Source organism: Leptodactylus fuscus, chromosome 2 (genome assembly GCF_031893055.1).
Source record: "Leptodactylus fuscus isolate aLepFus1 chromosome 2, aLepFus1.hap2, whole genome shotgun sequence".
In the NCBI taxonomy this organism is placed as follows: domain Eukaryota; kingdom Metazoa; phylum Chordata; class Amphibia; order Anura; family Leptodactylidae; genus Leptodactylus; species Leptodactylus fuscus.
Genome location: NC_134266.1, coordinates 147,108,374 through 147,123,397, shown reverse-complemented (window position 1 = coordinate 147,123,397; position 15,024 = coordinate 147,108,374). Strand labels below are relative to the sequence as shown.

At 36.9% G+C, this 15,024-nt stretch overlaps 1 protein-coding gene across 2 annotated transcripts in view; it reads left to right on the top strand.

Moving 5' to 3' along the window:
- DOC2B (double C2 domain beta) overlaps positions 1-15,024 on the top strand; it is a 528,819-nt gene that overhangs the window by 275,696 nt on the left and 238,099 nt on the right. For both annotated transcript variants that reach the window (XM_075264915.1, XM_075264914.1), the window contains one exon: positions 7,609-7,718. In XM_075264915.1, coding sequence (XP_075121016.1) covers positions 7,609-7,718 — 110 coding nt within the window. The remainder of the gene's footprint in view (positions 1-7,608; positions 7,719-15,024) is intronic.

Genomic DNA, 15,024 nt, shown 5'->3' with positions numbered 1-15,024 from the left:
TAATAGATTTATGACTTTTCTGTCAATTCAATACCTATGCGAGTATATGTCTAGGTCAGAGAATTAAAGAAAGAGGATCTGGGATGCCCTGGCACCTGAGAGGGCTTATACCCTCCTTAGTCACAGGAAAATACCAATAATATAAACCTGATATAGCTGCTCCAATTCCCTGTTACAGATTTTGTATTGGGGCATTTACAGTGTATTTCCACTTAGACTGCTATTGCACACTAGTATGTACAGTTTCCAAGACACCAATAGAATGTACAGATTAATTAGAATAGAACCCATTCACATTACTCAACTGGTACTTTCCCAATCCATTGACTTGTAATATTTTCACATATTTCACTATTAATAATTTCACATATTGGCCCAGAATTACTATTGTAGTTATAACTTGGCCCTGGTATAAACATGGAACATCTTTGGCACAATACAGCACATTTGTGGAGCATCTTTGTCATATCTAATTTGGGCTAAAATTCTTCAACTTGCCAAACATGTGGTTATGAATGCTAAAAAAATAGAGCCTGGCTAAAATGCCCTATGATGCACAAAAAAATGTCGTAAAGTTTTGGTTCAAAGTAAGCCAATAAAAAGGTTATATAAACTTTACTAATAAAGATTAGAGATGAGTGAGTAGTATTCGATCGAATACATCGGTATTCGAAATATTTGTACTCGATCGAATACTACTAGCTATTCACAGAAAATATTCAATTCAGAGCCAGCGTTGATTGGCCGAATGCTATACAGTGTATAGCATTTGGCAAATCAACGCTGTTTCTGCAGCAGGCTCGTCCTTGCTAGTCAGGAGAGCTGGCAGCTTGCTGTTATGAGGGAGCTGACTTTTTTTCATAGGAATGAATTGACCAGCGTTGATTGGCCAGTGTACAGCATTCGGCCAATCAACACTGGTTCTGCCGGAGCCTCGTCTGTGAGGAGGCGGAGTCTAAGATCGGATCACAGCAGTCTCCATTGTGGTCCGATTTTAGACTCCACCTCCTCACAGACGAGCCAGACAGGACCAGCGTTGATTGGCCAAATGCTGTACACTGGCCAATCAATGCTGGTCAATTCATTCCTAATAGAAAGAGAGTCAGCTCCCTCATAACAGCAAGCTGCCAGCTCTCTTGACTAGCAAGGACGAGCCTGCTGCAGAACTAGTGTTTATTTGCCGCAGGCTCGTCTTTGCTAGCTGGGAGAGCTGGCAGCTTGCTGTTATGAGGGAGCTGACTCTCTTTCTATTAGGAATGAATTAACCAGTGTGGATTGGCCAGTGTACAGCATTCGGCCAATCAACGCTGGTTCTGCAGGAGGCTTGTCTGTGAGGAGGCAGAGTCTAAAATCGGACCACAATGGAGACTGCTGTGGTCCGATCTTAGACTCCGCCTCCTCACAGACGAGCCTCCGGCAGAACCAGCGTTGATTGGTGGAATGCTGTACACTGGCCAATCAACGCTGGTCTATTCATTCCTATGAGAAAAAGTAAGCTCGCTCGTAACAGCAAGCTGCCAGCTCTCACGACTAGGAAGGATGAGCCTGCGGCAAATAAACGCTGTTTCTGCAGCAGGCTCGTCCTTGCTAGTCGGGAGAGCTGGCAGCTTGCGATTACAAGGGAGCTGACTTTTTATCAGCGCAACTGCAAGCGCTGTGCAGTTAAAGCGCATGGTCCCCATAGACTATAATGGGGTCCATGCGCTTTAACTGCACAGCGCTCCTCCTAAACACTCTCCTCCTGCTATTCGTGGACTTGGTGACTCTCCTTTATTCGAATAGTGGTTTCCCCTGAAATGTCGAATATTGAGGCTCTACTTGAAACAAATATCGAATCTAGAATATTTCACTGTTCACTCATCTCTAATAAAGATGACTATAGTCTAACTATACAACACTGTGAAAATCTGGCAATTTTTCAGACAGAATAAGTTTATAGTGTATAACTTTAGTAAATCTGATCCATTATTTTATTGCATTGAATATTCAATCACAGTAAGCATGAACTTAGAATGTCATCATGCAAAACTGCATGATGTTAGAGATATATTGTTTAATTTTAGCTCATATCATTTGTAAATGATGTCTTGTTTCATTATGACTTATAATTTACTAATATAAAAACTTGTATGATTAGTTAATTATTGTAAGCCGATGGCTGGTCAGGTAATGGAGGGGGTGAGAGGAGAAAACTCCAGGACTGTTTGTTCTCAGCAGATAACTTTCGTTTGCTGAGTATTTTGGTAAATGCTAAGTACTGGGCTGAATTTTTAGGAATGACAGGTAGGATTGGTAGTGGGACCTGTCATTCCACCCCCCTCCAGTCCACACTTTGGGGATGTTTCGGCAGCGACTCAACTGTAGAGAGTCTCCTCGTCAAGGAGGCTTAAGAAGTCAGCTCCAGCAGCAACACTTTGGCAGAGTTTGGCTGGAGAGCTGACACAGAGGTCATATTTTTGGAGCAGTGTCCTGAATGATTCTACTGGCTTTTGGATTTCTGTTATTCTAGGTGAGGTAACCTATTCTATGTTTAGTTAGAGCCTAGCCGGACAGGTATTTATTTTTGTATTGTTTCTTTTGTTGCTGCACTACCTTTTTGAGTGAAAATAAAACTCTACCTTTGTTTTGGACTAAAAGAAACTGGACTTGGACTTTTCATTGTTTATAAGTATCACTCACCTATTCATATGAAAACCATTCTTAGCGGTCTACCATGATTCCCTGCAGGAGAATTCTTTTCTAGTCTTTATAGGAATGTCTTTGTGCGGGTAGAAAAAACACATTTTTTGTACTAAAAGTGTGAAATGTTGATTCATATCCTGTGTAAGTCACTGCACAAAACTTTTTATTTATCGATCTAATCAAAACTCATTAAAGTGAGAAGTGTCGGCGCTGCTAGCTATCTGGCTCTTCAAGCAGTCGAAGTAGAAATTGCTCCACAGTCCTACAGCTTAGATTTAATTAAAGCTTCAGCTGAATTCATCTGGTAGTTGCCTCTGGTTCAACAATCTTTCTGCCTCAGTAAATGACAAAGTCCACACACAGGGTTAAGAAAGTGTTCGTCTTGATAGATTTTGTAGATTCAGTTTTTCTCAGATTGTAAATATACTATGATTCAGAATATCAAATGAATTCTAAAGCTCTGTTCAGATCTGCGTCATCATCAGTTGGCAACACTATGTCAGATCCACTGTATGACAGATCCAATGACGCCCAGTGGACCTTATTAACTTATAATGCTGTCCAACTGGAGTCCATCAAGGTGCAACAGGAGCTATTTTTACTGTCAGAGGTAATGGAAATCTCAATGGAGTCCTGGAGTGAAAGCTTAAATGTGAATATAAATTTAGCCTGCTCTAATACTGCTAAAATGATGGTACTGTCATAGTATGAGGTTGACATATACTTCAAAATATTCATAGGATAACTGCTTCAATTAAATATTCAAAGAAAATGGACAATCCAGAGACACAGATATTATATCGTAAAATTCTTCCCCAGTGTTCTTCTATTCCATGGATAAAACTGATGTGGAAAATACTGAACTAGAAGGAATGAGAAGATATAAAAACTGTATCAAGTAAAATGTGCCTAATCTGCAGGCAGATTAAAGAGGGCTTATCAATTCTTTAAGTAAAAATTTACATTTTCTATAAAATAAAAATGGATCATCTTTCTGAGTTGTGCTGTTCCTCTGTGATTAAATTGACAATTAGGTGCTTACCATTTCCCTCGTCAATAGGGTGTTCCCCCTACACAGTCTGATACTGTCAGCACTGATTGGTTAGTGCCAGAAAGAGTAGGGAGTGGACAAGTCTCAATGACAAAGGGAACAGTAACACCAGAATTTACTGTATTATAGGTTTTAGGAGAACTGACATGTCCTTTTTAATTTGTAGATTGGCCATCATTTATCTAATATTTATGAACAATTTTGATGTCCAAGTTAAAGAAAACTAAAACTAGAAATGTTTGAGTACAGTAAACTTGACATAAACTCGCTCATACTTGACAATTCATCGATGTATTGATTGTATTGATGCCAATTTTTTGGCGTAGAAGAGTCACATATTTTTATACAAAAATTTGGAACTTAACAGTTTTTGTTGTTCTTGCCTTTTTTTTTAATAAACAATTTTAATGTTATTAAACACGCTCATAGCTGCCATAACATTCAAATTCTGGCACACAGGCTTTCTAAGATGTACCAAAAATGTTCCATATCTCTTAAAGGAAGTGTGTCAGCAGTACCTTATAGGGCTGTTTCTACACTTTCAAAAGATACTTTTCTTTTTCTTCATTACGGCTCCATTTTCATTAATATTAGGTTTCATTTTTATGAAAATTATCTGAAAATGGCTTTTGAGGCCTTTCTTCTCCTCCTGGACTTCTACTCTAGATAATCACCTCTAACTTCTGCCCAGCTCCTCCTCATATTGCTTGAGTAAAACTAACACTTTGTCACACTTTGTCTGCAGTTAGGATCAGTAATCTAAAGTGAAGAGTGAAGCCCCAGTAGAAGACATACCCTAATGCGCTTTTTAGCTCACGCCCCTAAGAAATGGAGATGCAGAATAAGACATCTTTCAAAAGTGTCAAAGCAGCCCAACAAGATTCTGTTATTAATTTGATACGGAATTTCATGATGACATTCTCCCTTTAAAAAAAAAAAATCTGTATGTCACACTAGCACAGCCGATGATTAAAACATAACTAAACATTTTACAATCAGATTTTGAGGCAGAATCTGCCTCAAAATGCACCTCAAAAACACCTCCCAATTGTTCCATTTATTTCAGCGGGAGGTGTGAGAAAACACAACATAGTGTTTAGTGCTTTTTTTTTCAACTTCCCATTGATTTCAAAGAGGACATTGCAAGGCAGAAGTTGTTCCAAAAAAGCTGGGATACTAAACAAGAATACAATGAACTGGAAATCTCATATAACCATATTTTATTCACAATAAAACACAGAACACATATTAGAGGTTGAAAGTTAAACATTTTCCCATTTTATTTGAAAAAAATTAATTTGTTTAGAAAATGTTGGCAGGAAACACATCTCAAGAAAGTTGGGTCAGGGTTATCAAAAGGATGAGAAAGTAAGTGATTCTAATAAAAGAAACAAGGCAACAAGTCAATATTGGGTGCTGGTGATGCAGGCCCTCAGGTAGCATTGTATTAAAAACAGCCATGAAATGAGACTGTAAATCAATGTGGAGATGAAAAACTGTTCTGTGGTTAGATTAATCAAAATGCGGAATTCTATAAGGAAACCATGGACACTGTGTTTGTGGACTCAAGAGGAGAGGAACCATCCAGAGCACAGTTCAAAAGCCTACATCTCTGATGGTATAGAGTTGCATTAGGCCCTATGGCATGGCGCCATACACATTTTGAAAAGATTACCCATGCTCTTTCAGGGATGGCCTTGCATATTTCAGCAAGACAATGCTATACCATGTACTGCAAATGCAAGAAGAGTTCAGGTGCTGCTGCAGTCCAGACCTTCCACCAGTACAAAACATTTGGCACATACTGAAATGAAAAAAGATTTCCTTTACCTGTAGCAAAGGTTCAGTTCTCTGCAGTTATTCTGTATCTAAATACATAAAATTGTTTTTCTTGGCGCACCCCTCAAAAAGCCGCACCTCGGGCACATGACCCCGTTGATCCTTTAGCTGTATTCCTGTAACAGTAAACATGCGTACTCTGACGAGTAGTGTGGAGCGAACCTGTAGAAGTCGAATTCAGCCAAACTTTGCCCAAAAGTTCAGTTCAGGTACCAGAACTTGACCCAAACCTATTGAAATCAATGGAAATCTGAACTTGGTGACCCAAAAATGGCTATAAAATGGGAATAGTAAGGGATAGAAGGCTGAAATGAAGATAATAACAGGACAATTGCCCTGCAAACAATGTATTAGGAAAAGTACTTAAATAATAACATGAAATAAAAACAAAATAAAGAAATAAAAAAAAAATTTCTAAAAAATTAAGAACAAATAAAATAATATTTTTTTAAGCAGGTGGTAGAGGTACAGAGGGAGGAGGAGGTGGACATGATGCACTCACATGAAAATTGCCAAATAGCATCTTGGCCACGAGACCCCTATCAATAATCTGGATGCTACTGTTTCTCATTTCTTGGGAAATCTTCTTCATGGCTGATTCTCAATTTAACAGTGACATTTTGCTTGGGTGTCAACCTAATAACACACTGAGCTATTATGTGAGAACAGGTTGTAATTAGTAGTACACAAGAAGAAAAAGATTTTTCCACCACCAGGAGCAAAACAGTAACAATGGAGTGACATGACAAGAATCTGCATAACTAATCATATGCTAAATAGTTGTAAGTCAAATTTATATATGAGATATCCAAGATGATTGTCTATAAAATAATAGTAGTCTCACGTTGGAAGCTGTAGTGGATGGTGAGATATGGAGCCTGAAGTCAAAAACTCAAAACATTGTTCCCATTTTGCTCATCAGTGTATTCTATGATATATTTATCCTTATCATTCTTACCAACACCTATAGGAAAGCAATAGAATATAGTAATCCAACCATATACTGTACATGAGCTACAAAAAATACAAATGCATTCACAAATGACAAGCTTTCTGGACCCTGTTAGCTTCTATATTAAAATTGCCTTAATCCGAAGAAAAAATAAGAAATTGATTTTCTGTCATCACAAGTATGTTTTACTATTTCATTTTTCACTACATATTGTGACACTACAGCATCAATTGGCAAGCATAAGTGTTTAGATTTAACAACCATAATAAAGTAACATGTTATCCGTAGAACATAAAAGCCCTCATAATAAATACCTTTCTATCTTTCTATTGCAACTTCACTACACATCATTGTATCGGAAATTTATGGAACAGAATACAGTTCATGTTATCTTTCAGTTTACATTACCTACATTCATGGATAGGAAAAAAAAATGTTTAGTGTGCCAAAGTATACACATGCACTTAACAATACCCTGCTCTGTACCTGGCAAAGGGCATAAACCAAAATAGCTGTATGGAGATGGGTTCTGCTTCTTTTTCGAGGAGTTTTCTTTCTTTTGGAGAAGAGCTTATTAGTTAGTTTGTCCTACCTTTTGTTGTTTCTAAGACTGGACTCAGTAATGTCAGGTTTGTTGCAGACATGTCTTTGACTGTGCCATTCATCTAAATGTGGCTTGCAGAAATCCACGAGCTTCCCTCTTCAGATGAATGGAACTGATTTTCAGTCAAAGAAATGTTTATGCTAAATCATGGGAAAATAAGATGTATTTTCCACCAGTGCCATTTATTCAAGGTTGGTGGTTAGCATACGGTCGTGTGCAACCGGCTTGAGGCTAAAGCCCCATATAGCGAAATGCAGCGTTTTCGTAGCGTTTTCCTCTGCGGACTTTCTGCCTTCATAATACCTATAAGGAAAACACCAGGTATAATTGATATGCATTTTCTCAACATGCAGCTTCAGACTAAAACTAAATCTGCAATAATGAGCCAATTAAAGCCAAGAAAGTAATGAAATGGAAAATATTCAGTGCGGCTTGTTATCACTACTTATGTTATAACCACTCTCTTTCGTTTCAATTTAGGCAAATAAATTAAGAACAAAAACACTGAGAAACACACTGAATCCCACGTGGAATGAGACATTAACATACTATGGAATCACAGATGAAGATATGATCCGTAAAACTCTTAGGTAAGCTGTTTTACACAATTTAATTTTAAAGGTATTTATTGAATGAAACAAGATGCACAGTAAATATACAATAAAGCAGTGGACCAGGTATCGACAGGTATAAAGAACACTCACTGAGGCTGAGGCCCTATGTTGCGGAAACATAGCTTCTTTTGTTGCAGGCTTTGCTGCGTTTTTTGTTTTTTGTTTTTTTTTTGTTTGCCAAAGACAGGAGTGTATTGAGCAGAAGGTAGAAGTATAAGTACTTTCTATATATTTCCCATTCCTTTTGTAACCTTTCTTGGCTTTGGCTCAAAAACTGCAACAGAATCTGCAACAAAACAGCCGCAGTCGCAACATGGGGCCTCAGCCTAAATGTAAGCAGTAGAAAATGTGCAAATTGAACATTTAAATATAGTGCAAAAACAGTCTATGTAAGACTTATAAAGTAAACTGTACAATTAAAGATGTTTGCAACAGAAGATAAATCAGGTAAGGAAAAAGGGATAGCACTGTTTCCTATAGTATGCGCCTCTACCTAAGGTGAGTGATGCCAATATCAGATCACCTCACATGAGAATTATAATTGTAGACAGTATGACAAGCTTAAGATGTTAACTCTATTGACCCAAGGAGACCACAGCTTATTGGAGTGTGTCCGAGTATCAGATATGATGATGTTGATCATTTCAAAGAGCATAATTGAATCAATGCATCTAATGACTTCTGATATTGAAAGGCTTGGTGTCCTCCATTTGGATACTACATGAATTCTGGCAGACATCAGGATGTATTGTATTAGTTTATAGGAAGCATATCAAAGGATAGACAGTTTAAGGCCTAGCAGGAATACTGGGACCGTTAGCAGAACCGTTTGGCCTAAAAGACATTGACCCATCCTTTAAATTGTCTTTTTCAATGGATGCATGGCAGAAACCTGATCCTGTAAGTGGGTATATAAACAAAACTAAAAGGGCTGATATATGGTGTTTCTGACTTCAACAAGGATCTTTCATTGTTGAGCAGGATGTTGGTGAAGAAACATATTATTGTCTTATCTACCTAGCTGCACTGATCAGCCATATTGTACAGTTAAGTGAATAACATTGATTATTTTGTGACAATGGCACCTCTCGACGGGTGGGCATGTTTTAGCAAACAGACAGTTCTTGAAGTTGATGTGTTGAAAGGAAGAATAACTGGATGACTGGGTCTGAGCATATCTTAAATGGCAGGTCATGTGCTGATGGTCCTGGTATGTAGTCATAACTAACAAAAGTGGTCCAAGAAAAGACCATGAGTGAAGCAGAAACAGGTTTGCAGAAGTCCAAGCATCATTCATGTGTATAGACTGAAAAAACTAACCCATCTTGTCCCATCCCACAAGAGTGCTACTGCAGCAGAAATAGTTGAAGAGTACATGCCTGACACTTTCAAAGGTCTTTTGGAATCTCTGTGTTACCAGGTCTAGCTGCCTAGATCTTACCTCTGATTATTTCTGTCCTGTCAGTAGCCTGTTGCCTTTTTGCTCTTGGAGCTAGGGATATGATCCCACAGAGCAGGAGAACTCAGGGAGCAGCAAGGTGCTGCAGGATGACTGGTTATTGGGGTTCCTGCATTGTGATTGAGAAGATGGAGCCCAAGAATGAAGGACAGTGATTGGCCTGGATCTGTACTAGATGTCATCTGAGTTGTCCAGTGTGTCTATAGTATAAAATAATTAACTCTGCAGTTTCTTAAATAATTGATACAGTATATTATACTGACATATAATCTAGAGATGAGTATCTGTATGAAGTACAGTGAATGTCAGGATGAGAGGGGTCCCCCAGGGAATTACCTGTTCATCTGTGCAGTAGTCTGAACCTGAAAATATGTACGTCTTGGGTCCTGTGGTGATAGGACAAATGTCAGAGCAGCAGGAAGTATCTTGTGTATAAGAACCACTTAAGATGACATCTGGTGAGGTTATGACAATCCTGGATTATCCTATGTAAGAAAACATATTGCAGCTACGTGAATGTTAATTAGCTATCATTAGGTCTTGACTTGTTCCTAACACATAATACGGCTGTAATCACATTTTGCAGTAAAGTGATACGTTTTGATCGCCCTATCATCCTGAATGTTATGTTTTTCATCCTTATGCTACAAATAAATGGAACTAGCTAGAGACATATCAATGTTAAAGGGTAAATGAATCCAGAAGACTCCAGGGATAACAATATTTACCAAGTAAAGCTCGGTGCATGCATAGATCAAACATTGCACATCCTAGACAGACATTCATTTTGTGATCTGTCTGGGATTTTATGTCTCATGAAAAATGCAGCTACTTTTTACCATAATAACTGTCAATCCTTTATGAGCCGAAGCTCTGGACTTTTTATTAATCTTGTCATTTCTTTTTTACTGTGTTCTTAATGTAAGGCGGGAGGGGTAGAGTTACCACGGACATCTTTCTACACGGTGTAACTCATTACAATGTGACACTTAACACAATATTACTATCGTCTGAAGCGTCCAAAGGGTCAAAGCATCCGGCATTCAATTTAGGCGGGATTAATCCAATCCATAGTTGTGTTGACTCAGTCTTTCCTTCATATACCATTATTATTATCACAATCATTCTGACTCAGCCAACAAAACCTTCTGTCATTTTATATTGTATTGAATAATTGATGTGTAAACACTTTCTATAAAGACCAAAGCAATCCCATCATATCATTTCGTGAGACGGCAGGACAAAACCTTCATGTCTGTTTGAAGGAAGCCTTACCACAATTGCAGTTATTGGAAATCTCTGGTCTGTTGTGGGGGTAGGGTAAGAGATTTCTTTTTTTATTAAAAGTATTATTTACAAAATGTCTTAATATCATGTTTTAAATGCTAGAATAAATGTATGAAAAAGCTTGGCCGACGAGGGCTTCACAGATTTACTATGATTTACACCCTGAACTAGTGAGCAGGCACAGACTTGAATTTCACAGTCAATACTGCCATGGTCTCTAAGGTATCTGTCAATCAGCGACTTGGTTGTGATACGCTGATGTGTTACCATGGCAACTGGGGATCTAAGAACGGCTGACAGGCAAAAATATTTCACAGTGGAGTATGCGTGCTCCAAGTGTGACTGTACCTTTAAGATCAACATCTCAAGCTATGCAGGTGAAAAAAATTACATATAAAGTGAAAGGTTTCATTGAATGAGATACGCACCCTGCCATTTATATGATTGATTATATGGCGTACAACCTGTCGTATATTATCAGAAAACTCAAAGCAAGGATCTTTAAACACATTTCAGCTATTAAAAAGGTCAGTCTAATATTCTATCAAGCATTTTGTAGACAGGCATTAAAAGTGTTACTAAATGCTCACAAAGGGGAGTTAACAAGCAATGTCTAGTGAACCATGAAGCCTTCTGGATGTTGATATCCAGGATATCCAGGATATATGAATTATACATAGAGAGAGAGATCATTTCTATACATACATTCATACATCTTGGATATCAAAATCCAGAAAGCTTCACAATATATATATATATATATATATATATATATATATATATATATACAGTATATATATATATATATATATATATATATATATATATATATATAGTATATATATATTTGTTTTTGTACCGTGTTAGCCAGGAAATAAAAAAAAAAAAAAAAACTTAAGAGTCTTCAGTAGTTGATACCTTTTTTAATGCCTAACTAATAATGATGGTAGATTCAACGTTTTGAAGCTCTCGGCTTCTTCTTCAGGTATATCTAAAAACAATTTCTGAAGGATGCATATTTATGTATAAGAGGAACACAAAGAAATAGAATTCTAAGAGGGAGGGTAGAAGAAGGTTATTGGTTATACAACTAAACAGTTCATAAGTCTGTAATGTTCTTATCAGTTCACAGAGTGTCTTTATGGCTGGCTGTCTCAGTTCAGTGATTTCTGTAGGATGCCATGAACCCATGTGAGAGATTCATCCATGATCCTCGAGAGTGTTAAACAAGGTCATAAACTTGTACTCATAAATCTGTTTCCTGGATTTTAAATTCCCTCTTAAAACCAAAATTTTCATGTCATTGGTGATATTTCCATGCGGACAGAAAAGGTGCAAAACCTGCCCTCACATACTGACCACCGACAAGATAGAGATACCAAATTCTAACAGAGAATATAAAATCTCAGGTACGTTCACTTGTAACACACCTAATGTAGTGTATTTAATAATATGCACCAAATGTTCCACTGAAAATCTGTATGTTGGAGAGATGGGCCAGAAGCTTAGAATGAGAATTAATTCACATCACCATACAATTAGAGAACAAAGAATGGACCTTCCCATGTCAAAACATTTCAGCAGTGAAGATCATAATATCACCAATGATATCACCAAAATTTTGGTTTTAAGAGGGAATTTTAAATCCAAGAAACATAGATGGATTTTGTGAAATTGTTCCACTATGTTTAGACTCCGTTTTTTTTAATTCTCTTTTTCTACAAAGTCATGTGACTTCAAATAAAATGGAAAAATGTCTAACTTTCATCTTCTGATATGTGTTCCATGTTTTATTGTGAGTAAAATATGGTTATATATAATTTTAAAAATACTGTGTTCTTGCTTTCAATAAGTTTACACAAAGTTCCAAATTTTTTTGTAATTGGACTTATTCATATATATATATATATATATATATATATATATATATATATACATATGCATAAATTATTGTAGCCACATGGATTGTTCTTGTCATAGACAATTGATTTCTGAATAGATTACGATGATTACCATTTCTGAATATTGTCTTATAATGAATACTGATGGACAATGAAAAATTAATGGCTTTTCATTGTTTTTTTTGTCTTCTGTGATGAGATATCAGGCTGCAGCAGTTTAATCAGGTTACATCTGAATATAGATGTAACTTGAAGACAATGAAAATTCAATGACAGTGTAACCAATTGCATAAGTTCGGGTTAATTCTGCTGTCTCTGTATATTGATAGCACAATACATGTGTTGTAATGCACCATAAGCATTGATGAATGTTTATTGTGGACTGTATTGCAATATATTTTAATTAATAAATCTAATAAAAAGGCTGCTGACACACTTCTGAAAATATATAAGTGGTTGAGACCTGCAATATTTATGGTGTTATCCACAGACCAAATTCAAAGAGAACTGAATTAGGAACTTGCTTTCAAGACTTATTATATTTTATTACTGTTACATAACAACGTACTGAGGATTGCAGGCAATGCTTAAATATTAAAACCCATTAGTGTGCATTCAATAAAAAGGTATCACAATGGACAATCCACTGTTACAGGGCCCTCATTCACTGTACGTATCAATAACAATATAAACAACCCTCCAATAGTTGGCCTGTAGTACCTATATTAATCAGTGAATATAGATAAATAAAAATTGAATATGAATCTAACTCAACTGTGTAGAGTTGATCAAGATTAGTGACACAAATGCAACAATCTCAGTATATTTTAAGTGTGTACATATGTACTTAGAGCATCCCCACGTGTCTTAAAGAGTGATAATATCAGCTGCCTCATGTTTGCACTTATATCATCAAGATCTAACAAAGGATCTAATCCAGTTTGATCATAAATATCCTGGGTGAAGTTTAATGTAGGGATTCTGGAGACAAGAAATCACTAAAACCTCTCAGACGTCTTTCCTCCTGCGCATCCAGCTCGGTGTCCTCTTGTGTTCGGCAAGACTTCAGATTCCTGCACATGTACATTGATGTCCTTGGAATTCCACTGCCTCTGTGGAAAAACTGGATATAATTTGATATACTCCAGCTAACTTCCTATAATAGGATCAATAGTTGGTATCACCAAATAACTTCAATTAATAATGGAGAGTCTCTGTTATAGAACAGAAAATTAACAGCAATACTTAATCCTAATTGCCAATAAATACTATTGTTGGGTGATACTGTATATATGCCAGACTCATTTCAGAGCAGTCTTTTGCTACTTTCTCAGTGGAAAATGGTATAAATAATGATTCTCCCCCCACTTACATACCTTACTTGAATTCTGCCAAAAACTCAATAAGGACTATACTAATGTTCGACCACAATGGATCCCCCATAATGCTGACTTGTTTTCCCCAATGAACCACTATACGAAACCAAATATTGAAATATTTCTATTTCCCCATTCTGACCCTTGGGAACAATGATTCTGAAATATCATCTATGATTCTGAATCTGAATTATGGCGTAGCTTAAAATGATGGGATAAACAGTGCTTAACCTCACCTATACTTATATTGTACACCTGTTTCAGAAGTCTCTTTTTCAAGCATCGAGGTGTTCTACCTATGTATTGCTTTATGTAGGGGCATTGTACAGCATAAATTATATTTTTAGTCTTACAGGTAAGAAATTCTTCTATTTTATGCTCAAATCCAAGTAGCAGAGGTAACATTAGTAGATGGCTGTAGGTATGACCTTCATACCCAGACTTAGGGGCTTGGTATAGATTACCTCTGATTTGACAGGAATATGTGTACCTAACACGCTATATTTCCAGTATTTATGGATATATGTTTAAACAACTTATGATGAGTATTACATGGTATCAGACTCTTGGAGGTAATCCCATCCTCCCCTAGATTGTCATGTCCTGTGGGCCTCTTTTAGAAAAACGATGCTATATCAAACTCACTTGATTTATCCTGCAACTGCTATAAAACCTCCTAAAGCTAAGGCCCCACGTAGTGAAACGCAGCAAAAAAAAACGTTGTGGAAAAAAAGCGTCAAAAATAAATTACTTTTTTTCTCTGCAACATTACATTGTATTTTCGCTGAGTTTTCCTCTGTGGACTTTCTTCCCCTATTACACCTACATGGAAAACACCAGCAAATTCACAGGTAAAATTGACATTCTGCTTTTCTGCAATGTCTCTATGAAGGTACTGCAAAATGCAGCATTTTTGCAATGTGGAGCTTCAGCCTAATGGTTCTATTTATCTCTAAAATGTTGGGTCAAACCTGCCCCATCCACCTCAAAGACCTCTACATTTGTCCAAGGCATCAGGTTCAAAATCAAATAATCCAAAAATCCAAATATTCTACCATGCTTTCAATGACGTGTGGTCATTTTAATCCAGTTCATATTTAAATGAACGCTAGTCAAGAAGAGTTTATTTGGTAGCGCAAAAGCTTCTCAAATTTATAGTTGGTACTTTGCTGCATGACCGGCAGTTCTCATAGGCTAAAACCCCATGTAGGGGTCAACAGCAAAAAAGCGCCGCAGGAAAAACCGCAGTATCAGCACAT